Genomic DNA, 27370 nt, shown 5'->3' with positions numbered 1-27370 from the left:
GCCTCATGCCCACGGGGGAAATCAGGCCCGCCGCGGATTCTTCATGCAGAATCCCGCAGCGGGTCCCTCCTTTCCCGCAGACATGAGGCTAAAATGTAAGCATTACTTACCTGTCCGGACGCTGCGGATCTTCCCTCCGTTGCGGCCGGATCTTCTTTCTTCGGCCCGGGGGATCTGCTCGCATGCGCCATGCACTCCATTTTTTTTTTTTAACTCCTGCTCTCCCGCGCTGGAGAGCAGGAATTCAGCTGCGGGTGTGCCGCAGATCCGGACTGCTTCCATAGGCTTCAATAGAAGTCTGCGGGAGCCGTCCCCGTGGGAGACCCGCACTGAAATGGAGCATGTCGCGGGTGTTTTCCCGCACACAATCCGCTCCTCAAGGGAAAATGACATCCGCAGGTATTTAATTACCTGCGGGTGTCCAATGCATCCCTATGGGGCGCGGATCACGTGTGCCGGTGACCCTCTGCGGATCTTTCCCAGTGGACATGAGGCCTAAGACTTTGAAGAGGTTAGTTGCTGAGGTACGGTTCTGGATCAATGAGAGAGGTCTTTGTGGCAGATGAGGACCCCTGGGGAAGTTGGCTTATTCTTGCTATGGGCATAGCGGATTTTACAGTTGGCTATAGTAATGCAGATTTGGTACATTGACAAAGGATAATCATGGATCCCAGATTTTTCAAACTTGATGACGTAATCGAGACGTATGGCCTTTAATTTCCTGTAGAGGAGTATCATACGGGCGGACTATTCAGCGTGCCAATATATGCATAGAGTGACATCTTTCAGCACCAACACCGGGGAACGATGGGGGAGGCAAGTATAATACTTAAGTCCCTGATCTCAGCGGTTCATTTACCCTCAGCCCGTAAGTTTAGATTATAGGACTAAAAGTAGGTGACGGAGTCCCTTTAATGAGGATTTCATAGTTGCTTTTCAAAACCTGCATGGCCCTCCTCTCTTGGGCAATGATATGGATAGCTTCTCTTATTTGTGTTCAGGACAGTAGATTTTATCATGTCTAAAGGATTGTACATCAGGGGGGTGAGCGGGACTTGTTAATAGAGTAGCGCCAACTTATTCTGCAGTGCTTTCAGGTAATTTGTTTATTAACCCCTCCTGCAAGCTGGGTGCTCAATTTACCGAAGGATGAGCCGGCTGCCTGAACCTTGCGGGGATTGAACTCGCAACCTTCAGGTTGTGAGTGAGAGCTCAGAACTGCATTCTGCTATCATCATTATCCAAATGAGGGTAGCGCCCAGTCCAGTCCAGTTTCTTCTTAGTTGCCAGTTTCCCGCTCCCATCTATCAGGGTGGGTTCTGGCTCTTCTGTATCAGGTGTAGCTTCCAGAAATAATTTGCCATGAAAATATTTATATTGAAAGGTCATTTCAAATCTTTGAGAGACCGGAGGATCTGGGAATAGAAGGTCATGACAGCCTCTAACACAGGAATCAATGTGTCGTGTGGATTTATGGCCGCCTACATTACTTAAAGGAATTTGCTCCTCAGACCTTTTGGAGGCATTAAAATCATTGAGCAGGTCTCAGAGGACAATAAAAGGTCCCCCTCCTTATCTATAAACCGCTCCAGTTTTTATTGCTCCATCTGTCTACTGCTCTCCTCATATTGATGGTTTTGCTTTATATCACCTATGGCCTCCTGTGTATAAGGCCTTCTTCACACGGGTGACAAAGCTGCATGATTTTCACGCGTTGCTACAAATCACATGTATGTGAAGCCCATGCTTTCCTATGGGTTCCTTCACACATGCGATGTTTTGTAGCATAATGAAAACAAAGATCTGGTACCGTGTTAGCCAGTAGAGCAAAATGTGATTGTTCTCAGCAAGAGAAACGACGTAGTCTTGTAGATATGATACCTTTTAATGGCTAACAAAAATACATGATGTTATAATAGCGAGCTTTCGTACCAACGCAGGGTACTTCTTCCGGCTTAAATGGATTGGATCTGAAGAGGCATGGATATTTATACACACTTATAACATACATACTTATGACAAGGCACAGATATGGATGTGATTGGTTCGCACTTAAAAGGAGTTCTGCAAAACAGAAAACAAACTTTTTTTGTCTAGGCACTGATAGCGGAGTGAAAGTTTTATGGTCTCTAAATTACTGTTGGAGGGGGGGAAAAGGTCAACAGGCTCGAATTGTTATAAGAGATACACAAACATTTTTAGCTAAATACTGATAAGGGAGTGAAAGTTTATGGTCCCTGAATTACTGCTGATGGGGGTCTTATCTGTGCAATCAAGTCTCACACTTCCCATTCACGCATAAATCCTGGGGAATAATTTAACCCAGTATTCAGCGTGTCAAAGGTTGTTATCAATTTATATTCCCAAATTCTTCTGTGGTTTTGTGACTTGAAACCACCCTTCAATATCAAAACTCTCATATCTCCTATGTCATGTCCGTGGTTAGAGAAGTGCTCGGCCACAGGTAATTCTCTTCTTCTGTGTTCAATCGTGTGGCGATGAGATCTCATCCTGGCTTTCAGTTTCTGTCCTGTTTCTCCAACATAAAGACCCCCAACAGGACATTTACTGCACATGATTAGGTACACCACATTGGACGAGGAACATGTGAATGTCCCCTGGATCTTATAGTCCTGCTGTGTGTTGGGAATCCATATCCTGTCCGCAGTCAGTACATGTGAGCAGGTCTTACAGCTCCTTACATTACAGGGATAAGTTCCTTTTTGTGTGTCAGAGGGTAATGCACTCCTGATTATAAAGTTCCTCAAGTTAGGGGGTTGCCTGTAACACAGAAGCGGAGGGTCCGGGAATATGGTTTTCAGACGGTCATCCTTGTGCAGGGTATGGTGGAGTTTTCTTGCGGTTTTCCTTAGTACCTCTAATTGCGGATTGTAGGTCACTACTAGAGGCACACGATTGTTTCTTTCCTTCTCCTTGTATTGGAGTAGTTGACTTCTGGGTATCCTGGTGGCTCTGGTGATTTGGTCATCAATTGAGGTGGGATGGTAGCCCTGATTTATAAATGTTCTTTTAAGATGGTACAAATGTTCCTCTCTGTCTGTTGGATTGGAGCAGATCCGGTTGTATCTGATGGCCTGGCTGTAGACAATGGACTTTTTGATGTGTTTAGGATGGAAACTGTCCCATCTGAGGTATGTGGGCCGATCAATCGGTTTTCGGTACAGGGATGTCTGTATTGAGTTATTTGAAATCTTTATGGTGGTGTCCAAAAAGTTGATTTCTGTATGCGAGTAGTTTAATGTCAGGTTTATGGTGGGGTGGAATGCATTGAATCTTTCATGGAATTTTATTAATTCTTGTTCGGTGTTGGTCCAGATGATCATGATGTCATCAATGTAGCGGAAGTAGGCCAATGGTTTGCTGGGGCAAGAGGCCAGAAAGTCACTCTCCAGTTTTGCCATAAAAAGGTTGGCATATTGCGGTGCCATTTTACTGCCCATGGCAGTCCCTGTGAGTTGCAGGAATTTCTCTTTGCCAAAGGAGAAATAATTGTGTGTGAGAATGAATCTTGTGAGTTGTAGCACTGCATCAGAGGCAACCCCATTGGCCTCAAGGTGCGCCTGGCAGGCAGTCAGTCCATCCTCGTGTGGGATGTTGGAATACAAGGATTCCACATCCATAGTGGCCAGGATGGTGCCATTGGGGAGGGGACCTACGGTTGACAGTTTGTTCAGTAGGTCCGTGGTGTCTTGCAGGTAGCTGGTTGTGTTTCTCACCAGTGGTTTGAGGATGCCTTCCACCCATCCTGAGATTCCTTCAGTGAGGGTTCCCACACCTGAGATAATCGGTCTTCCTGGGTTGCCAGCTTTGTGTAGTTTTGGAAGCATGTAGAATGTCCCCACCTTGGGGTTCTCCGGTATCAAGTCCAGAAGTTTTGTGGAGCCCACAGACAGGCTTCTAATGACCCTTCTCAATTCCCTCACATATGTCTGAGTCGGGTCTTGATTCAGTTTGGTGTAGTATCTGGTGTCCGTCAGCTGTCTGTTTGCTTCCTTTTTGTAGTCCGATGTGTTCATGAGGACTATAGCACCACCCTTATCTGCAGGCTTAATTGTAATTTCCTTGTTGCTCTTAAGTCAACTACTCCAATACAAGGAGAAGGAAAGAAACAATCGTGTGCCTCTAGTAGTGACCTACAATCCGCAACTAGAGGTACTAAGGAAAACCGCAAGAAAACTCCACCATACCCTGCACAAGGATGACCGTCTGAAAACCATATTCCCGGACCCTCCGCTTCTGTGTTACAGGCAACCCCCTAACTTGAGGAACTTTATAATCAGGAGTGCATTACCCTCTGACACACAAAAAGGAACTTATCCCTGTAATGTAAGGAGCTGTAAGACCTGCTCACATGTACTGACTGCGGACAGGATATGGATTCCCAACACACAGCAGGACTATAAGATCCAGGGGACATTCACATGTTCCTCGTCCAATGTGGTGTACCTAATCATGTGCAGTAAATGTCCTGTTGGGGGTCTTTATGTTGGAGAAACAGGACAGAAACTGAAAGCGAGGATGAGATCTCATCGCCACACGATTGAACACAGAAGAAGAGAATTACCTGTGGCCGAGCACTTCTCTAACCACGGACATGACATAGGAGATATGAGAGTTTTGATATTGAAGGGTGGTTTCAAGTCACAAAACCACAGAAGAATTTGGGAGTATAAATTGATAACAACCTTTGACACGCTGAATACTGGGTTAAATTATTCCCCAGGATTTATGCGTGAATGGGAAGTGTGAGACTTGATTGCACAGATAAGACCCCCATCAGCAGTAATTCAGGGACCATAAACTTTCACTCCCTTATCAGTATTTAGCTAAAAATGTTTGTGTATCTCTTATAACAATTCGAGCCTGTTGACCTTTTCCCCCCCTCCAACAGTAATTTAGAGACCATAAAACTTTCACTCCGCTATCAGTGCCTAGACAAAAAACGTTTGTTTTCTGTTTTGCAGAACTCCTTTTAAGTGCGAACCAATCACATCCATATCTGTGCCTTGTCATAAGTATGTATGTTATAAGTGTGTATAAATATGCATGCCTCTTCAGATCCAATCCATTTAAGCCGGAAGAAGAACCCTGCGTCGGTACGAAAGCTCGCTATTATAACATCATGTATTTTTGTTAGCCATTAAAAGGTATCATATCTACAAGATTACGTCGTTTCTCTTGCTGAGAACAATCACGTTTTGTAGCATGTGACATTGCAAATCAAAAACCTCACAGGTCCGGCGATATGCCCGCGACCTGCAAGGTTTTGTAGCCCATGTTTCCCTATGGAGCCTTCCTCTCTGATGCATCGCACAGAAACGCAATTTTCGTGCGGTGCGATGCAACTTTGACAGTAGGAAATCCTACTGTCAAAGCCCTAAACTAAGCCCTAACTGCAAGGAAAAGAAGAAAAAAAAACATCGCCTTAGACTGTCCGGCTCCACTGCATCTTCTTCCCAGTCCTGACACTGGTCTTCATCATCTCTTCTGGCCGTGAATTGAAAAATCTCCTCCTCCTGGAAGCGCTGCTTCTGATTAGCTGAGTGCTATGATGCTTAGCCAATCAGAGCTAGCACTTGATGAATCGTTGAATAGCTGTGATTGGTTCATTGAGCGCTGGCTCTGATTGACTAAGCTCCACAGCACTGACCCAATCGGAGGCAGTGCTTCGAGGAGGCGGGGATTTTTCAATCCCCGTGCAGAAGAGATGATTAAGACCAGTGCCGGGGATCGGAAAGAAGATGCAGCGGAGCCGGACAGCACATCTAAGGTGACGTATTCTTTATTTTCTCCTGCAGATAGAGCTTATTTTCAGGGTAGAGCTTATATTTCAAGCCATTCCCCTTAAATCCTCGCAAGTGGTGCTACAAAATCGCGGTATCATCGCGAGAAAACGCAGCGATATTGCACGGACCACGTGTCACCCGCGTGAAGGAGGCCTAAATATGTGACTCTTCGGATTTTGTGTTATACCAACCTGATGTAGAGACCCAAGTATTCTGGAAAGCTATTGTTAATGGCTACCTAAAGAAATGATGACAAGGTATCAACAACTACAAGCTGGGGGGGGGGGGGGCACCATGCATATGTAAGCTGGGAATGATCACCATACTTAGGTCTGCCTTGCCAGTTGATCATCCTCCTCCATATAGCAGCACCTAGTGGAGCTACATGAATCATCCTCCTCCCGGCTCTGTATCTTCCTCTCTAATATTCTCAGGCGACGTTAGCCCACCAGTATCTCGCAACACAATAGTTTATTTCTGCTATTGTATTTCTGTTGTTAGCTTGGTTTTGGTATCGTATTTATGTACTGAGCTTGGTTCTGCTGCTGTATTTACATTATGAGCTTGATTCTGTGTCAATTTTTTATTGACTGAGCTGTTCCGGTGTGGATATGCTGCCATCATGCTGCCCAAGCAGAATATAGGCAGACTGTCTATCAGGGCAATACACAGTATATAGTTTTTTCTCTTATGTTGGGGATACCAAAAGACAATTGCACGCAGGGTGCCATAATACCTAAAGCCGGCACTGCTAGATATAGCAGGGATCCACTCCTGTTTTTGGTAAGAAATTGAAAGGAATATTGTTACGTGTGCTGCTAGGATCTGTAGTTCTAAGCTTTCTAGCAGCACAGACCTCACAGGGTTAATTGATCGAGCTGGCTGGGTGTGGTACTTCCTGCTAGCTAATCTCCTGGGTCTGTGCTCATATATAAACCCAGCTCCTGGTCAGTCTCTGTCTGGTGTTCAGGGTGAGCAATCATGAATCCTTGTCTGTTGAAGTTTGCTGTGTGACCAGCTATCTATGTCTTGTTGCAGCTTGCTGTGTGATCTGTGCCTTGCGGTTCATGTCCGTTTATTTTGTGTCAGTTTGGTCTGCTGAGTTTGTTTGCTATGTCTGCGCTAGGTTAGCGCAGACATAGCAGACCAAACTGACACAAAATAAATGTACAAACGGACATGAACCGCAAGGCACAGATCACACCGCAAGCTGCAACGAGACACAGATAGCAGGTCACACAACAAACTTCAACAGACAAGGATTCATGATTGCTCACCCTGAACACCAGACAGACTGACAAGGAGCTGGGTTTATATATGAGCACAGACCCAGGAGATTGGCTAGCAGGAAGTACCACACCCAGCCAGCTCAATCAATTAACCCTGTGAGGTCTGTGCTGCTAGGAAGCTTAGAACTACAGATCCCAGCAGCACACATAACAAATATAGTCTGTGCCTAATAATCTAATGATTGTAGTCATTTCAGTGCATACATCTATAGAAGTTACCGTGTCCTGAATCTACTTCTTATCTTGCAGCAACAAGTTCCGTTATACAAATGAGTCCTCAGTGTGACTACTTACCCAGACGCTGACGATGGCCCCGATCTTACAGAGAATAGCTGGAAGCTGGATGCCCGGCAGTGAACAAGTGCTTCTCGTATCATATGGCGGTGTAGCCGTTGTATCTTCCTTGCTTGTAGTCACCGTCCTCATCTTCCTTTGCTCCAGCTGTGACCGGTAAGATCAAATCACTTTCTCTACAATAATGGCCCCCATTTAACATATACTCTATTGAAAAATCATGATGCATACGTTAAATGGATGTTTGAGACAGATGCTATACAGTGACATCCATCACCCATAGCCACCTGTGTTTAAAAAAATAAAAAAATGTGTACCACAACTATTGTGTGTTCTATGCCTCTGTATAAAGTAGTGCAGTCTGCTGCGCTATTCCATGCAGTAATAGATAAACAATATCCTTGATATGTACCGCCTAAAACAGGCTAATAAATGCTATTTTGGCCTCTATTGGTATAATGGGAGACGGTCTGCATGTTTAGCATATTTGGCAGAAGTTTTCCATATATGGTGAATGTGCAGGCGGGAGAAGTGTAGTGTGAAAGGAGCCCAACAACTGCTGCTAGTAGTTAGTTATGTCTAAAGAGTTTTTAGGTTTTGAGGATTCATCCAGGCTTAGAAAATAAGGCTTGCTTTTAGTCTAGAGCACCACCCTCGGCCATGGTCTGCGTCTGGTACTGCAGCCCAACCCCTTCCACTTTAGTGAGGCTGAAGTCATAAACCAGCCACCGCCTCTGGCTATAGAATACCATATTTTCTTATCATGGACAACCTCTTTAACAATTCAGTTTTTGAAGTAAAAATCCACCTTAAACCCTTCCCAATCCACTGTCTGACATCGAAATACATTATGATTTAAGGCTGTACAGCTCTGATTTTGGAAGACGTCCGTCTGGGTTCTCTTACTGTATATTGCCAGCCTCTCTGCTGTCAGAGCCTATCCAACGTGTCACCTCATGCAGTACTGGCTTTAGCCAGCATAAAGCGCCGTTGTATAACGGCAGAAAAAGAGTAAGCCCCCTAGGAAAACCAGGATACAAGTTGGATTGGAAAGGGTTAAAAAGATATAATTTTTTTAAGTACAATGTTCTGTGCTGATGTAAAGGGGTTTTCTCCATAAAGAAAGCAGAACACTCCAAACGTATGGAAAGCATGGCTGCCCACCTCCTCTGCGGGAGTGATCTAGATTACCCAACCGTACGGATCATCAGTAGAAGTCGGATTCCTTAGTGCATCGCCAAAAAAAGATCTTTTTATTCCCTTCTTGACACCGCACTTTGTACGCCGCCTTCTACTACTTCTGATGACCTAAAGGGGTCTGCTCACATTAAAATAATCAGGGTAGCAAATGATTTAAATAATGAGCTGCTGTCCACATTTTCATGTTGCCTGCTGTCAAGCATTGTCGAGCGGCTTCGGTCGCCGCTGATATTGAAAGCTATGGTGTCCTGTTTATCCCTAACATGATGGCTACAGACGGTCGCCGGCCTCAGTGGTCTTGTGGGCAGGAAGGTCAGAAGTTTCTGTAATCTTATTGACTAACAGAATAAAGTTAACTTATTTAACTTATGTTGATGGACAAATAAATAAGTTATGGCTCTTGGAAGGCGAGGCTGAAAAAACAAAACAGAAAAAAACTAAAATTGGCTGTGTCCTTAACCCCTTCACTCCCCATGACGTAATGTACAAAAAAGTTAAAAAATAGAGATGAGCGAGCACCCAAATGCTCGGGTCCACGTTATTCGAGTCGAGCTTTTTGTAAAATTCGCGAGCTCTACTCGAGTAACAAACCCCATTGACTACAATGGGAGACTCGAGCATTTTTGTATGTGGGACGCCAGGTGCTGATCTCGATCTCTCGATCGCTATCTCTCTCTTGATCTCTCTCGATCTCTCTCTCTCATCGACGCGTCCGTAATGACGCGTACAATATATTGAACACGCTTTTTATCCTGCACGGCAAAAAGTGTTAAAAAAATGCTACAAAATTGAGGCAAAATGCTAATTTTTTAGCATTTTGCCTCCCAAAAAACGCAATAAAAGTGATAAAAAAAAACGTATGTGTCCCAAAATGGTACCAATAAAAACTACAGCACGTCTCGCAAAAAATAAGCCCTCACAGAGCTCCGTCCATAGAAAAATAAAAAAAGTTATAGCACTTTGAATGCAGTGAGTTTAGAAAAAAATAATTTCCAAAAAAAGGGCTTTTATTGTAGAAAAGTGGAAAAAACCTAAAAAAAAATACAAGAATTTTGGTATCGCTGTAATCGTACCATCCCGCAGAAAAAAATGTAGTGTGTCATTTATGCTGCATAATTAACGCTCTAAAAAAAAAAATCTATGTCAGAATTGATGCATTTTTTTCTCCCCACGATCATAAAAAAAATAATAAAAGTTTTACAATGTAGTCTATGTACCCAAAAATGGTACCAATAAAAACTACAGTTTGCCACTTAATACACAAGCCCTTACACGGCCGCGTCGACGGAAAAATAAAAAAGTTATGGCTGTTGAAAAATGGAGATGAAAAAATACCAAAATGGTCCTCAACTCCAAAATAGGCCATGTCCTTAAGGGGTTAAGGTATCACTGCTGGTCAAAGCACTGGGATGTAAAGATTTCCAATCTCCTTTCCTCCAGATCGTACCTGCATGGAGCGTGCTCACAGTGTGCCCTACATAATTAAACACACCAATTACCAGATATGTCAGGCCAAGATCAGAGCACAAGACCTCAGAAGAGACCGGAGAGAAGGATAATTGCGGTCTTTCAGTTCTTGGAAAGTGAAATATCAGCCCAAACCGCGTCCGCTTACCCCATGACTGATGTATGAGAGATGTAATGTTCTGCTCTCTGGGGATTATATTAGTAAATGTAGTACCGGATACATATGGGCAAATACAGACAGGACCGGCCTGGTGAGGACAGACTGTTGGTTGTGATATTTCTTATTCATTGTTTTCTGCCTTTATAATTCAAAGAGGGAAGAAGAAGAAACATCTGAATGGAGACCATGAGAACCTGATGAATGCGGTAAGTTAGTGGTGAATAATAGATATACAGTTAAGGGTGTGCGGTTTGTGTTGTGTTACCATAAGGCCGACTGTAGCCTTACCATAGTATAGCGGGTAAGTTATATTGTCGCTTGATGGTTTTCTTGGGCTGCGTTCAGCTTCCTTCTGACAGTACCTGGCTGTCTGACTTGGGTTCTGCCTAGCTGCGTAGTGGTACCACCTGGTGCAGCTCTGTAGCTAGATTCTGATCATGTTACGATCGTGTGGGCAAACTAAGATCGTGACCAAAGGAGGACTAGGGTATGCACACAGGTTTCTGGCAACTGACCCTGTGCTACAAGGGATGATGACATGGCCCTACCTAAGCGGGGACATTGCCCCAATCAGGGCAGCCCAGCAGTCTTCGGATCTCGGCCCTAGCTGATCCTAGGAGCCACGCACCAGAACAGGATGCATTCACATGCCACACAACAGGACACACAGAGCCAGAATACACAGCATACAGCAGCCAAAATGCAACCACTAGTAACAGATGATAAGCTGAATATAAATACCAGGTACTAGTTGACATTTTGTACAAAACATGAAAGCTAGCAGGCCACTTCACGGCTCCTGGGTATGCCGCTAGTCTTGGCCCTAGTGGCCATACAAAGACTGACCAGGAGCTGGGTTTATATGTGAGCACAGACCCAGAAGATTGGCTAACAGGAAGTACCACACCCAGCCAGCTCAATCAATTAACTCTGTGAGGTCTGTGCTGCTAGGAAGCTTAGAACTACAGATCACAGCAGCACACGTAACAGATCGTATGGGGTTTACACATTATGATAACGTTCACACATTACTTCATTAGTATGTTTTTTCTTACAGCCTTCTGACAAGGAGACACACAGCCACTCCGTGACAAGTCTGGGAACCGAGGCACCAGCCAGTAGTTACCGGAATGGCGCTGTCAGCACTGGTGATGGTGAGTCCTTTGTTTCAGTCCTCCAGGGTGATTTTTTTCCCTGTGTTCTGTACAAATATACGACTGGCAACTAAATTAGCAATTGTTTACCAGTTTTGGTTAACTTCATTCATTAGTTATTTTTGTGCCAAAGAAGTAAAATAAAAATAGAAGAAAATACCCAAAGTTGGCTAAGGCTCCTTTCTGTGCGGACTTCTAAAGTGTATTCCCTTTATTATGTGCATTGTTTTCATATGTAGTAAATACAAGCCTTCATATACTTCTATTGTTTCCCAAAGAGCTTTGCCTTAAAGGGAGTGTGTATTCAGAAAATGGCCTCTTATATAAATCACATGTTTTGTGTTTAAACATTTTCTTATGACCTTTTTGATTTTTTTTTCCCCTTCATTTTCCATCACAATCTATATTTAAAAGGCAAATCCTAAAAATCTGCATTTTTTTCACTGACCTAATACTAGTCTGTCACATCCTGATCTGTAGAGAAAGATTTGCCGCAGTCGTCTCACTAACATCACAGGTAACACTTATATGTAGATAACACAGGATTTACCATTCACAAGAGGTGATGAGCTCTATCTATACTCCCTGCAAAGTGACCTCAGCTCAGGTCACAGAGCATGTCTAGAACAGTCTCCTATACAAGTCAGTGGGTCAGTTCCTGTACGTTTTCTGAATGGCCTGTGAAGCTGCTGCAAAGCATTTCTGTAAATGCTGTTAAATGGACTCAGACACGATGGGCGCCCCCTATATGTATAGACGACAAAATAAAAAAATCAACCATCGGAAAATAAAAACAGATTAGAAATGTTTATCTGGTTTGAGTAAAAAAAAAGTGATATATAGTCCCTTAAAGGGGTTTTCCGTTTTTATGAAAAACAAGAGAAAAGTTCCTGCATGTGTCTACATGCCCCTCTGGTGATGCCAGTATAAAGCAGAAGTTATTTTTTGTTTTCATTATTGTGCCCAGCTCTGTACAGGGCTTCCCAAGCGCGGGATTACCATGTAAAGTACTTCAGTTCCCATGATTCTTCCGTTCTCACAGACCTTCTTCTACAAGTGTATCACAGTCAAGTTAAACTTTGTTAATGTTCTGCAGCAAGCTATCTTAGGCCATTAAAAAGCTATTGTGTCCTTAGCATTAAGCCCCATTTACCATGCAACAATTGCCGTTTGAATGAACGAATTAATGGTTTTGCAAATTTTTTGCCTACAAATGTTGAGCATTTAGATTTAAAGATAATTGTTTGAAATCCTCTCCATTTCCCTCATTAGCTACGTAAACACTCTATATGTTGTTTGTTCCCCTTTGCGTGTGTTTATACGAGGAATCTCTGGCCAGGAGGTTTTTAATTAGTGGGAAGAAAAGCCATTGTCTACTGCAGCATGAGTCAACAAGTAGTCACTGTGTTTTGCAAGGCAAACAACCCCCCCCCCCCCTCAAGTCCTTTAGTCTTTCAAACAACTTAACAAATATCATTTAAACCAAGCGAAAAACAAACAAACTACCATTTTTTATGTAAGCTGAAACTCAGCGATAAACGACCAGTGAACAAATAAGGCACAGTAGCTTCCCATATACACGTAACTATTATCATGCAGATTGGTTCGTGTAAATGGGCCTTAACACGGCAGAAGAGTTATTGTAAAACTATTGAAAGGGCGAAAAAAAAACATGGCAGAGAAAGTCATTCTAACATGTTGAGTCCAGTTGAATGTTACTGTATCTGTATTTACCGCTTCCTGCATGTCAAGCTCTTGCATGGCGTAAGTTAGTGCTGTAGTTACTCCGTCTTCCGATAAATACAGCTCTGCTACTAAGAAACTTCTGCTGCTCACTAGACAATACACGATCCGCTGCTCAGTATGAGATACATGATCTCTATAGAGAGGGATAGGGGAAAGACAGGGAGCTGTGGACATAATGGCTCATGTACATGGGGCGATAATCACTCAAACGACTATATAAATACTCATTCCCAATCATTGCCCTATTGAACATGTCTAACAAGCGAACACTCCATGGTCACTGAATGCATCTTTTAGACGGGCATAGAAATCATAATTTCTCAGCAGCTCATGCCCTCTTGTAAACTAGGAGGATCTTCTGGTGACATTATTGTATGGAGGCAAACAATCCTGTTCCACATGAGCGATACGTTTAAATACAACTAAACGAGTGTTTCATTTGCTACGTCATCAATCAGCGCTCATTACAGGTTGTCTGCCCATGTAAATGGGCCCTAAGAGGCAAGTAATGTCTGACATCCTGTACATCGGAGAAGGGAGATGACCAAGTGTTCAGTGTATGGGATGTCACATAACATGGTCAGGGATCAGAGAATTCCAAGAATGCCTTAACCATAAGCTCATCACAAAGTGTCCCTCTACGTAGGACCTCCGACTATCTCCGGTAATTGAACTCGCAAATTACAGAACGTCTCCATCACGCTAGTAATTAACATTACTGTATATGCAGTGAAAGTGGGTTTTCTGAACCGTATAAAGCCCTTAAAGGGACTCTGTCATTTAAAAAAAATTCTATATTCACCTATTCCACCCCAGGCAGTCTACTTACCTCATCTTCCCCCTGCCGATCTCCTTCTGTCTCCTGCAGTCCCGGGTGGGGAAGGGGTCACTTCACCTCCAGTTGGCTGAGTCTTCTGCTTCCTGTGACGAAGCGTCCATTCACAGGCATTCTTCTTCCTGCTTGGTAATTTACGCTATGTCACTAGTTCACAGCCTAGCAGGGGGTGCAGAGCTATTGCAGAGACTGCGCATGTGCAATAGATCAGCATTCCCTCCTAGCCAGTGAACGCTACGTCACAGGGATGTGATCTTCACTGACCTGCCGGAAGAAGAATGCAAGGAATGCACAATTCATAACAAGAAGACGAGGATCTGGCCGGCCGGAGGTGACGTGACCCAGGGGACTGGAGAAGATCAGCGAGGAGAAGATGCGGTAAGGAGTCTGCCTGGGGAGGAATAGGTGATTATAGTATTTTTTTTCAGTGACAGAACCCCCTTTAAAGTTGCGTTCATATTAAATGTTATTCAGTTATTAAGATAGGGTTTGACGCAGATTTTGGTTATTTGCAGTCTCAGAAGCCAGTGCTGCCACCTGCCTTCCCACGTACGAAGATGTGCAAAGTTCTCTCGCTGACCTGTGTGAACCTCAGGAATTCAGCGGAAAGTCTATGAGATGCCCTCAGACCAGAGAGCTGCCTGAAATCCCTCCAGATAATAGCGTGGAATCTGGAAGTCTTGAAGAAGATGCTCCTTTGTATAACGAGGGGCCGTACGAGGTACTGAAAGACAGTTCTTCCCACGACAACATCATTGAAGACTCTCTGTATGAGACTGTAAAAGAGCTAAAGGATATCAGCTCCTCGGCCAGCGCAGAAGAAAGAGGTCTAACCATGAATGTGCAGCATCTAGCCAATGCCGAGTGTAAGATGGAGACGGTTGTCGAATACGCCTCTGTGGACCATAACAGAAAGAGCAGGCAAAGTATCAACACTCAGAGTGCAGCAAGCACTCCGACTTATCAAGATGATGACATTCCCCCACCTCTTCCTAAAAAACTATTGGATGAAAATGAGAATGTGCAGAATAAAGAGACTGAGGAAGAAAACCGAGATCCAGAGGGTGGAGCAAGCACAGATTTCAAGGTGAGGATGAAGGTCTGCCAAACCCACCGATTTGTACATGTGATGCATATGATTGTCTACTAACTTGCCCCCGAAGGTTGGGGGGGTTGTTGACATGTTGTTCTCCACCGTTGGAGACGACTAGAAGTGGCTTACGCCCCTCAGTCTTTTGAGAACACATGCACACTCTTGCTTGCCAAGCATGCCTGGGTATGGGGTTGGATTCGGAGGAATAGCTGTCGCCCCCACGCAAACGTTCAGCTGACCACTATGTAAAGTGTATGGGAGTCGGAGCTCCTATGTGGTAAATGGCCAATTCCGCTGCTACTATCACTATTCGTTGTTACTTACTGAGCGGGAGGTAATAACACTAATCTCCATGGTCACTGGTGAATATGAATTCAAATGGTGGATTAGACTGAAGCAAGCATGGCGAATCTAAGGTTCCCTAGAACTTGGCTAAATGGAACGATTCCTATAATGTCATGTAATTGCTATTCATGCAATTCTCTAACACATCCTTTAAAATGGCTCCAAAGAGAAGGCTTCTGGGCATTTACTCACAACCAACAATCTGCTGAAACACTCTGCTTATATGATTAATGACGGTTTGCGTTTTCCTGTTTGTTGTCATTGAAGAAATTTAAAGGGTTTTCCAAGTTTTCAAAAAGATACTTCACTTTTTAAAAACTTCTGATGTGTCAGAGCGACATGTCAAAAGTTTTGATCAGTGGGGTCCCGGTGATCACTGAAATAAAGGGGCAGAAGCACTCGCCCACGTTCTGTGCCTTTTCGGCTGTCCTCATTCCTTGTCGGCTCTTCTTGGCAGCTGAAGACTTTTAGATGTCTTTTTCTTCACTGCCAAGAAGAGATTTTTTTAAAATTATTATTATTAATAACATGGGCAACCTATTTAAAAAATTTATTTGGAATGCGTGCAGCGAATCAATGATTGATGATAAATCATTAGATTATCAATGATGGGATCTTTCATGCGGACCTGAAGATCATCGCTCATCTGGCGTTGCATCGTTTGGTATGAACATTGTACGATTCCCTGTATGGAAAGCCTTGGCAGAAGGGTTGACTCGAGGCCTCGTTATGTTAGAATCAACGATCAAACCTTCCCAAAACTTGTTCATTGTAAATGCACAGCAAACGAACGGTATACTATCGCTACTTCATCACTGGTCACGTGTTCACTCCGATTTATGTTGCAATGTAAAAGGGCCCTTAAAGGGGTTTTATCATTTACTCACCTATTCCTCCCCAGACAGTCTACTTACCGCACCATCTCCCCGTCGACCTTCTTCTGGCTCCTGCAGTCCCCGGGGTCACCTCAGCCGGCTGGATCCTCTTCTTCTGTTATGCTACAGCTCTCTTCTTCCGGCGGGTCAGTGTCTAGCAGAAAGCACTGGATGCTATGTCGGGCTATTGCCGAAACTGCGCATGCGTGCTGTTTTGTGGCATTTGAATAGGAAGTCTCACGATGAGACTGCACACATGTGCAGTCTCTGCATTAGCCTGACGTAACATCCGGCACTTCATGCTAGGCAATAAAGCTATGTCATGAGTGATGTAGTGTACATTGACATGCAGGAAGAAGACTGCAGCTAATGGACGATTCGTCACCGGAAGACGAAGAATCGGCCGGCTGGAGGTGAGGTGACCCAAGGGACTGCAGGAGTGGGGAGAAGATCGGGGAAGAGAAGGTGCGTTAAGTAGACTGCCTGGGGAGGAATAAGTGAGTATGATTTGTTTTTTTGACTGACAGAATCCCTTTAAAGAGTTAAAATAGGTCTGAAATCTTTCATTGCAATGCTCTTGTGATTGGCGCCAACATCCTTACTAGCTGTATGAATAGAATTGTACATTTTCTGGAACTTTCACCGTTTCCTGCAGCAGTACAATGGACGGCCAAACACTTACGTAAATTCCAGGTTTTTGTCATGTTAATCAGGTTAATTCTGGCGGACCATGTCACAGTTCTACAGGGACCTCCCACCCAGTCCGTGCAGAACAAAATGCAGAACTTTGTGCCTGTAGTGTAGGAGTAATGACCCGGTGTGTGCTCAGCAGAGTCCTCCGTGGAAGCAGAAGCCGCCAGCACTCGTTGACGGCCCAGTTTACATATTAACTTCTCTACGAGGCTCAAAAGGAAGGTCTTTGTTCCTGAGTCCTTGGATAACAACCCCGGAGGGTTCGGAGGAGAATAAACTTGGCCTTAGCTCTTCACAGGGTATTGATTTTATTCTTTTCTCTCACTTTAGAGACAGAGCTGCATATCCTACAAATCTCGAGAAGAAGATCCCTGCCTGACGGAAGATGATGTATGTATAAAGATGGCGCCCAGAGGAGATACATTCTGTGACTTCATGTGTTTTACCTTACCTGGCTCTATGGAAACATTTAAGGGGTGTTCCTATCTCTGCCTTTCATGCTGATACGGGAATACCTACATCTGTGATCCAACCCCCCAATGGGGATTACAAAAATGACCGAGGCTGCAATCTTACACTGTTTCCGTAACTCCTATTGAAGTGTATGGAGTTCCAGAAACCGCATGGTACAGCTAATGATGTTGTATCTGTAACGGTCATTTGACAGAAGATGCATCGCTTGCTGTGCCACGCGGTTTACATAATTCCCATACACTTCATTAGGAGCTATGAAAACAGCGTCGGATCGCAGACTAGAGTATTTCCATAATCCCCGGCGGTGTGCTTGGATCACAGATGTGGGTATTCCCATCTTAGCCATGAAAGCCAGATATAGGAACACCCCTTTAAGGCCCTGATCACACAACTTTTTTTTTTAAATAGGGATTCCATGCCAAAATCTGCATTAGAATTAATGCCAATTCAACATCTTATTGAGTCCAATGGGAATTTGCGCTGTAGCCGCTACTGGGGATTTGAAATCTGCATTGCAGAAAGTTGGAAAACCCACTCCAACAAATAGGGATAATCTATAGTACCTTAAAACGAAAAGGAGTAGGAAAACAGCAAATTTTATATCATGTCAACAAGGTCTATGGTAGATCTGCTGCAAAAGCACAACACGTGAACACAATATATATATATATATATATAAATAAAATAAATAAATCTTGGTATTTGTATAGCGCCAACTTATTCCGCAGCGCTTTCAGGTAATTATTACTTACTTATTACTTAATTACCCCCCACCAAGCTGGGTTCTCATTTTACCGACCTCGGAAGGATGGAAGGCTGAGTCAACCTTGAGCCGGCTACCTGACGCATGTGGGGATCGAACTTGCAACCTCCAGGTCGTAGGCGAGAGCTTACACTCTGCGCCACACGAGGCTCATATATATACAAAAAGATAACTAGCCATGTAATGCACAGTGCGGATGGAGGGGAAATTGTGGAGTAAGGTACTTGTCTGGGATTTTAAAAAACTGAGGCATTTTTTTGAATAACTTCTCCCCCCCTCCCCCCCTCCCCAACCACCACCAGCATCTCCCACAGGTACAGCACCACCAGCCACTTCAGTCCAGGAAATTGCTGCAACCTTCACATACTACTCATCGTTCACGTGACTGCAAAGCCAATCACTGGCCTCGGTGGTCACATGGTGTTCATGCCAGATACCCACTGCGGACACTGATCCAATGAGCAATCACATGAATGGCACACGACTACTGCAGCCACTTTCTGGACTGGAGCAGTGGTGACTAAAACACAAAAGTAAAAAATAGTAAAAATATTTTTTTAATTATTAGGAAAATAAAAGGTAATAACAGTTTAAATCGTCCTTTTCCCATATTTCTAATAAAAAAAATCTAAACAAAAACATGTTCATTATTTCTGCATAAATAAAAGTCAGATCAGTCGCGGTAACGCGTTATTTATCCTGCACTGCGAATGCCATACAAAAACATACACCCGGTCTCTAAGAAAAAAATGTAAGAAAAGAATGAGTAAAACGGCACATGAACTCCAAATGTTTACAATAGAGACTACAAGACCTCCCCCCCACCCCAAAAAAACAAAACAAAAAAGAGCCGGAAAAACAAAAAAGTTGTGGCAGAGAATAATAAAAGACGGCAGAAAAATCGATTCTTTTTCCATTTTGCTCCACTTAGTGCTATTCAATGTTCTAAATAATGTACTGAAAAACAGTGAAAAACTTCTATTAAAAAATACAACTCCTCCTGCAAAAAATGAGGCCCCTGGTAGCCATGTAGATGGAAAAATATGATTTTTTTGTTTTTTTTACGGTGGGGAGAAAAAACTAAAATGATGGGGTGGGTGACGTCATTAAGGGGTTAGAGTGTTTTTCCCATTACTATGATTGCCAAGCGCCTGACCTCTGCTATCTCTGGCAATCCCATTAAATTGATTAGAGCCATAGTGCACTTACGTAACCAGCACTCCCTTCATTAGGCTCCTCCCATTCTCGTGATTGGTGGAGGTCCCAGATCGCCCCAGAAGTTGGCAAAGACCACAGAGCCGCTCCCCACCCGATTTTGAAATTTGTGTTAATGGCACTTTTTGTATGAAAAGTTCTTTTTCTATACTTACTGGATCTCGTTATGGAATGAGAAACTTATATGAATTCTATCCTTCTAGATTTCTGCCATGTATTCAAGAGTTTCTAGAACCGGGCAGTCTCTGAGGCTTCAGGAAGACCTCTCGCATTATTCCTACATCCAGGATGTTGAGATCTCGCCAACGACCTGTAATGGAACATATGCAACCGTCAGAGACCTCGATAAAAGCCCCAACCTTATTGGCTTACCTCCTGCAATGGACGTAGTAAATGGTGGACCTGACCCAGAGTATGAAGCCATTGCAGCTTTAAGCCATGAAGAAGACAGGACTATGACTTTCTCTCAGTCTTGTCAGGGGGGAATCCTCCAACATGGCGAAAGCGACTATGAAAGTATTGGGGACCTGCAACAAAACGGCGACTATACCAGACTTTGAAGAATGCAAAAGTTATAACTGTTTGGAGTTTCTTTATCCGCTGATATAGCACAATCCTTTATTGGGTGATTATCGTATATCCTACCTAGCTGTGGATTGACGTCAAAGAGAAAGCACACGTTGGCATACAAAGTTTCCCTGCTGCATGAAGACATTTGTATATTTTTATTTTTCTTCTATTTTTTTAATGTGCCATTTATTTTTATTTTTTTAACGTTGGAAATTTGCCAAAAAAAAAGGCAGAAACTAGAAGACCCTGAATTCAACCCATTTCTATGGTACTCGTGCATCCGGTTATATCCTCTATATGGTACTCTGTAGATGAGCAAATGGACAACTTCGCAGTCTGTATCTTTACTTATGTATGTTTTAATTTAACTTGCCCGTTTGTTGTTTTGAGCCCTTATAGTGTGTATTGTTGGCCAGTGTCATCATTTCTGCCCCCTACACCCATTTTCAGTTTCCATTTCAGCCCAGTAAGGGGTTTTCTGCATATTCTGTTTCGCGTTCTAGCGGTTAGATAATGGATCGGTGGGGATCATCTGACTGCTGGTCTGTGGGGTCCAGGGCCCTCGCCTGTTTCCAAGTCTCCTGTATTTCAATGGATCTGTGCGTGCAGGAAGCCCACTGCCCCAGAACGGAGACCTTGGATCCCGCTCAATTTGAGGAATCCCCATTTTATTTTGTATGTAATTGATATGTCATAGCGCTTAAAGGGGTTATCTGTGACTTTTACAATTGGTCACCTATCCTACCGACAGATCATCAATTGTTGATCGGCGGTGGTTTGCCCCTCAGGATGCCTGCCACTCAGCTGATCGCCGGACTAGCTGTCAGTGCTGAAAGTGGATAATGTTGACCATATTGCAGCAGCCCGGTGTGGTATTGCTGGCATGGTTCCTATTGAATACAATACAAGCTGTGTCTGCAGTACCAGACCAGGCCACTGCAATGTATACGGCGCTATCTGCTTCCAGACAGTGGGCCTAAGGATCAGGTGATCGGCAGGGATGCCCTCCGCCAATCAACTGTGCTGACTTATCCTGAGGAGAGTTAGTAATAAAAGTCCTGGACAACCCCTTTTATAAGTGGAAAAACCCCTTTAAACATAACCATTTTTTTATGTATACATGGAATCTGAGAGCTGCAATCTGATGGATAACTTCCACTGTGTGGGAATACCCGGTGTTGATAGAAAACCTCTGCTGCGTGAAGAAGTTGAGTTTGATTTTCTAAGACATAATTACAATGTCCTTGGAGAACAAGACCAAGAAAGTATTATGGGAGTAAAATCACTTTATAGACGTCCGAGCAACGTCGTCCTGCGAAGACACGCTGATAACACAATGGTACTAGAGAAAGAGGACCGCTACAGTGAAAAACAAGTGTTCTAATAATATTGCTGTACAAACCGGGGTAATAAGCTGAAGGCTCTCGGAGACGTCGGTATTAATAGTCGTCATGTTTTCACATCTGCATTTTAGTGCTAGTTGTTGGATCTACTTGTCAATCTGTTGAAATGTGATGACGCCCCCCCCCCCCCCCCCCCCGACCCGAAATAGAGGGACACTAAACCTAAATCACAAGTGTTGGACACAACTACTTTAGTTCTGGAGACTTACTCTACATTGTCTCATTAATTTGGCGTCCTTCCCTGTTAGGCTTTGTTTCCATCTGCATGAGGACGTTCGGTTCTCCTGCTCCATCCTAGGAACAGAATGAAAGGGATGCCGACTGCAGACGGATCTGCCACAAACGGTCGCTGGATCCCCCTGATCACCACAGGCCGCGCTGTTTGGGCCTATGTTCACTTCCGCTGTAAAGCTCATTTGGCTGAACTGTAATAATCTCACATAACCCCTATAAATGAAAGCTATTGGTACAAGGTTTGCCAATCCCTTCCCAGGCAGCTGTAGATGTACATTACATGTTGTGCAGCCCGAAGTATTGTGTTCTTACCTCTGCAGAATCTCTGGATCTGTGCAGTTTCTCCCCGCCTCACTTTCTCTCTTGTGTAGAACGGCGCTGTGTGCACTGGGTAGTCTGCCGCCGCCTCCTGCGCTGGGTGGTCTGCCACCGCCTCCTGCTCTGGGTGGTCTGCCGCCGCCTCCTGCACTGGGTAGCCTGTTGCCGCCTCCTGCGCTGGGTAGCCTGTTTCCGCCTCCTGCGTTGGGTAGTCGGCTGCCGCCTCCTGCGCTTTTCCTTTTAATTTCAAAGCACAAGTCGCACAAACTGGCAGAAACAGGAAAACTTTGACTTCACCTCCTGCTTCTCCTCCCTCTCACAGCATGGCTCTCACACACACAAGCTAAGGCAGAGTTACTGCTTCATCTTCCTCCTCCTCCCTCTCACAGCATAAGTATCACATAAGGCTGAAACTAAATTATAGCATCTTCTACCTCCTCCCTTACCATATAAGTCTCTCACAAAGGCTGAGGCAGAGACATCCTGCTGCATCTTCCACCACCTCCTCCCTCTCATAGCATGAGTCTAGTACACAGACGGGCAAAGACATCCTGCTGCATCTTCCACCACCTCCTCCCTCTCATAGCATTAGTCTTGTACACAGACAGGCAGAGACATCCTGCTGCATCTTCCACCACCTCCTCCCTCTCATAGCATGAGTCTCGCGTACAAGCTGAAATACAGAGTTGTTGCTGGTGCTTCTCCCTCTTCTCTTCCCTTGGCCTTCAGCTTTTACTGACTGAGGAAGATTCTGAACATTTACAAAGAGCCCGGAGATATGGAAAGGGGATGATATGCTGCTGGGAAAACATTTTTTCTCATAGTAAGATGTTAGAGTTTCATAAAACCTACTGATTTTTTTGAAAAATTATAACCGGTACGCTGTAAAGTAAAATTTCACTTTTCCCTAAAATGTGGAACCAAGAAAAAAGGCACCTTACCTCAATACTACAAAACAGATCAAGTCGATCATTGATTGGACCGGATTGTAGCAGCACCGTTACGGCTAGTGTACACAGATCACCTTATCTGCTCTTGTTGGGTAGAACGGGCTTCACTCTGTGCAAAGTCTTCCTCTTTTATGTATATGCCATTACAAGAATTCTGCCATATACGGAAGATCATGGGAAGACTCAACTTAAAGACGCAGATGCATAACTTTATAGATTTCTTCACTGAGGCCCAGGAGCCTCAACAGAACCTCCGCCTTCTATGTGCCATTTATAGTACTGATGTCATCTTTGAGCCCCCTTCCCCCTCCTCCCCCTCCCCGGCACAAGGACCTGGCGGAGACTGCTACCTCTGCACCACCTATAGGTACGCCCCGGTTGAGAGGTACTACGTGGGCGTCTGATTATGGACTTGCTGGGAAAAAAAACAAACTGATGCTTTTAAGGGAAGAACATGACGGCCATGCTGCACAATTTCAGGAATTGCTTAGTAAATACAGTAGGCAAAAACTTTTCTTTTTACGGTTATTTTTATTTGAATGGCCACTAAGCTGTTGGACTGTTCAGAATGTGACGATTTGTGTCAGTATTGGTGCGGCTCCCTGCAGGGAAGGTACTAGCTCCTGGCTGCAGCTATGTATTATCGGACTGTACAGGACTTTCATCTACAGTGTTTTTTATTACTTTTGTCTCATCTTTCGCCTGCACATTAAAAGAAAACTGGACATCTCTTTTTTCTTTACTTGTTCTTTGTCTCTATATTTAGGGCTCGTTCACATGAGGGAATTTGCGCAGTTAAATTACACGCGCAAAAGAAAAAAAATTGCGACTACTAGAACCAAAAAAATCTCACCAAAAAAGATAAGACATGAGCGACTGAAAATCAGCAACTGAAATTCCCAGCTGCGCGAAAATATAGGTTTTTGACCTATCTTTGGTGTGCAAAATGCAGGCACCTATGGAAGCTGCAAAAAAAGAGAGTGAGTTCTGCTACGTCTCTAAACCAAGAAGTACTGTGTCCCCGCAGGGATGAAGGGAAGCCCCATGGCGGGGAACTCCTTTCATCCTCGCGGCGATGCTTCCCTTCACTGGAGAGAGATCTGAAGGGAAGCCTCGGGCGAACCCCTTCATCTCTGTGGGACTTCCCTTCACTGGAGAGAGAGAGAGATGAAGGGACTCCCCAGGGATTCCCTTCATCTCCCCAGGGCTTCCCCTCATCTCTCTCTCCAGCAGCGCATATTTTCAGTCCCTCCCGATCAGTGTGGCAAGATCGTGGCTGAAACTCGGGATTTCAGACAATTTCCCGCAGCTGTAGTTGCGATCTTTTTGCGCAGCTAATAGCTGCATGAATTCCATGCCCGTGTAAACGAGCCCTTATAATAAGATATCTGCTGGTGCAGATTATAAAGTTGCAATCAAAATTATTCAAGCTAGATTGTGAATTACGTTTACGAATTTACAAAAATTCATCTGTTTGCAAAAAAAAAAAAATCTAAGAAGAATTTAAATAGCTCAATATAAGGCCTCCTGTCCACGGGCGGATATGCATTGCAAAATCCGGAGCGGGATTACACCTACGGATTTTGCAGTAAATCCAGCCCACAGCATGCTATGGAAAAACGCGATTTCGTGCTCACAAGTGGAAATCGATGGCGGTTTTCCGCTCGTGGGAAAGAAATCGCAGCATGGTGTGATTTGCCGTGGCTACGCACAGCCGGCTTCCATTGAATCATGATTGCAGAATGGCCACAAGAGCCGCGTCCTCGCGATGGCGAGGCGTCCTCTCAACCGCGCACGCGTACGGCATTTTTGCAGCAGATGAGGCCGCATCATCGCCATAGTGACAGCGCAGCGTCGCCGGAACATTGGCAGCACAGGAGAAGACACCGGACAGGTAAGCATGCCTGGCACCGGGTCGAACTCCGCTGCGGGAATCCCGCAGGGGTCCGACCCATCTGTGTACAGGCGGCCAGACAGGGGTCATCAGCCAGGCACTGGGTCAAACTCCGCTGTGGGAATCCCGCATGGACAGGATTCCACCCGCCTGTGGACAGGAGGCCTGAGACTTGATTCACACAAGCGTATATCATCCGCGTTTTCATGCTCTGGACAATATACGCTGCCCCTCTGATGCATTGGTTTACAATGGGTGTATTTCTGCGGTGTAAAAGTGCCCGGCTGGCCAAGATGGTGCATTTCGGCCGGGCGCTTTTACACTGATGGCGGAGCTGGGACGGAGTTGAGCAGTGTGACTTGTAAACTCTCGCCCCCTTCCATCCTCCTCTCCGCCTCTTTCTGGCTGTTTGCAATGGGAGGTGTGTGACAGAGCAGAGCTAGTTGCTAAGCTCCCGCCCCGTCCACCCCTCCCATTACTGGCAACCGAGATGGGGCGGGAGCTTAGCACACTAGCTAAGAAACTAGTGTGCTAAAAAATGTTTCTTAGGCCTCGTTCACACAGGGCGACAAAGTCGCGCGATTTTGTAGCGTTGCTACAATGCTATAAATCGTATGTATGAGATGCCCATGCTTTCCTATGGGTTCCTTCACACATGCCATGTTTTGTAGCATGCTACAAAAAGACACAAAAACCTCGCGGGTCCCGCGATATGCACGCGACTTTTGAGGTTTTACAGGCCATGTTCCCCTATGGAGCCTTCCTCTCTGTTGCATCACATGAAAATGTGATTTTCGTGCGGCGCAATGCAACTGTGACAGTAGGAAATCCTACTGTCAAAGCCCTAATCTAAGCCCTGGCTGCAAGAAAAAAAATACACATACATCACCTAAGCATCAGCCAATCACAGCCAGTGCTTCCAGGAGGCGGGAATTTTTGAATCCCCGGCCAGAAGAGGAGAAGATCACTGCTGGGGACCCGAGGAGAAGATGCGGCCAGGCTGACAGCGCGGGACAGGTGATGTAGGTGTGTTGTTTTTTTTGCGACTTTGTAGCACCACATGTAGTGCTACAAAGTCGCAGTATCACTGCGATAAGTCGCGGTGATATCGCACGGACCAGCGATGCGATATCGCTGCGATGTCACCCATGTGAACGAGGCCTTAGTCACACCCCTCGTCTCACGTCTTATTTACCCATTTTCCTTAATTCTAGGACGAGTTTCTCACCGGCGGCCATTTAGTTTTTTTTTGTTTTGTTGTTTTTTTATATAATTTCTTTATCTATACATTTTGGGGTGGGTACAGAAAGAAAACAGGGAAATTTGCTTATCAGGATCAACACCCAGGAAGCATGTGGGAAAGGAAGAAAAACAAGAAACAGTTTCTCTGCGAACATGCAGAGAACTATTAGAATAACACATTAAATGTGGACGATTCTGTTTAATTATCCAAATGGCAACAATATGTAAATTGTAATAGAAAGTATATCTATGCTGAATGTAGTCAGGCAGCAAAAATTACCTTTTTTCCCCTCCTTCCTTCCCCTTTTCCTTACAATGGAGAGAGTGGTTTGTCATTAGGAGGCTTATGCGTTGCTATTAGGTAAGAGATTCTGTCTGTTTTTGTAGCCATTTACTCCAAGTCTCCAGATATCTATCCAGATTCTCATCTCCTCTTCTATGCTTGATTTGAGTTGTATATTTTACTCTGGGGTAGAGATGAGCGAGCACCCAAATGCTCGGGTCCTCGTTATTCGAATCGAGCTTTTCGTAAAATTCGAGAGCTCTACTCGAGTAACGAACCCCATTGACTACAATGGGAGACTCGAGCATTTTTGTATGGGAACCGCTGGTTGTCGAGCTTTTTTTTAATTCCTCTCTCCCTCTCCACCCCCAAGCCAGCCACAAACTACCGCAGACATGCGCAGCATCGCAGCGGGGAGGGGTCAAATCTGACACGTCAGCGGAGGGGAGCAGCCAAAACTGGGGCGGGGTCGAAGACGGTATGATGCTTGCTCGAGTAGCGAGCTCGGCAGAGTACGTTCGCTCAACTCCACTCTGGGGCCTTTGTTTTGCCAAATACATTTAATGATCAAGCTTTTCAATTTGTTGAAAAAATTTTGCGGGCTATCTATAGGTGGTACTTGTAGGAGGTAGAGGGTTTTCAGGAGGATTCCCATTTTAATTAGGTTTTTCCTGCCGAACCATGAAATTTGCAAAGATTTCCATGCGTTTAAGTCTCTTCCTATTTTTTCAAGGATGGGAACGAAATTCAGGTCATATAAGTTAGATATATTGGGGGATATGTAATGTAAACGTGAGTGTTTTTAAACTACCACTACCAGGAAGCAATGATCTGTCAACGCTAAGGACTACACGGACGCCTGCAGCAGTGCTGGAGAGCAGCACAAGGGACCCGAACGCCGGTGACTATTAGAAGACACCCCCCAAAAATAAGACACTGGGCCTCTTTTGGGGCAAAAATTAATATAAGAAGTGTCTTATTTTCAGGGAAACACGGTAGCACTGGACCTATAACTCGCACAGGAGCTATAACTATCTCTGGACCTGTAACTAGCACTAGAACTATA

General features: G+C 44.5%; 1 protein-coding gene across 1 annotated transcript in view; it reads left to right on the top strand.

Moving 5' to 3' along the window:
- Positions 1-23618, top strand: part of PAG1 (phosphoprotein membrane anchor with glycosphingolipid microdomains 1) — a 70479-nt gene extending 46861 nt beyond the window's left edge. The window contains exons 2-7 of the mRNA XM_066578617.1: positions 7346-7546; positions 10372-10423; positions 11275-11371; positions 14468-15039; positions 17289-17348; positions 19614-23618. Of these exons, the coding sequence (XP_066434714.1) occupies positions 7404-7546; positions 10372-10423; positions 11275-11371; positions 14468-15039; positions 17289-17348; positions 19614-19970 (1281 nt within the window). The 5' untranslated portion in view covers positions 7346-7403 and the 3' untranslated portion in view covers positions 19971-23618. The remainder of the gene's footprint in view (positions 1-7345; positions 7547-10371; positions 10424-11274; positions 11372-14467; positions 15040-17288; positions 17349-19613) is intronic.
- The last annotated feature ends 3752 nt before the right edge of the window (positions 23619-27370 follow it).

This window comes from Eleutherodactylus coqui, chromosome 9 (genome assembly GCF_035609145.1).
Source record: "Eleutherodactylus coqui strain aEleCoq1 chromosome 9, aEleCoq1.hap1, whole genome shotgun sequence".
In the NCBI taxonomy this organism is placed as follows: Eukaryota; Metazoa; Chordata; class Amphibia; order Anura; family Eleutherodactylidae; genus Eleutherodactylus; species Eleutherodactylus coqui.
The sequence above is the reverse complement of the archived record's forward strand: the minus strand, read 5'-3'. Positions and strand labels throughout refer to the sequence as shown.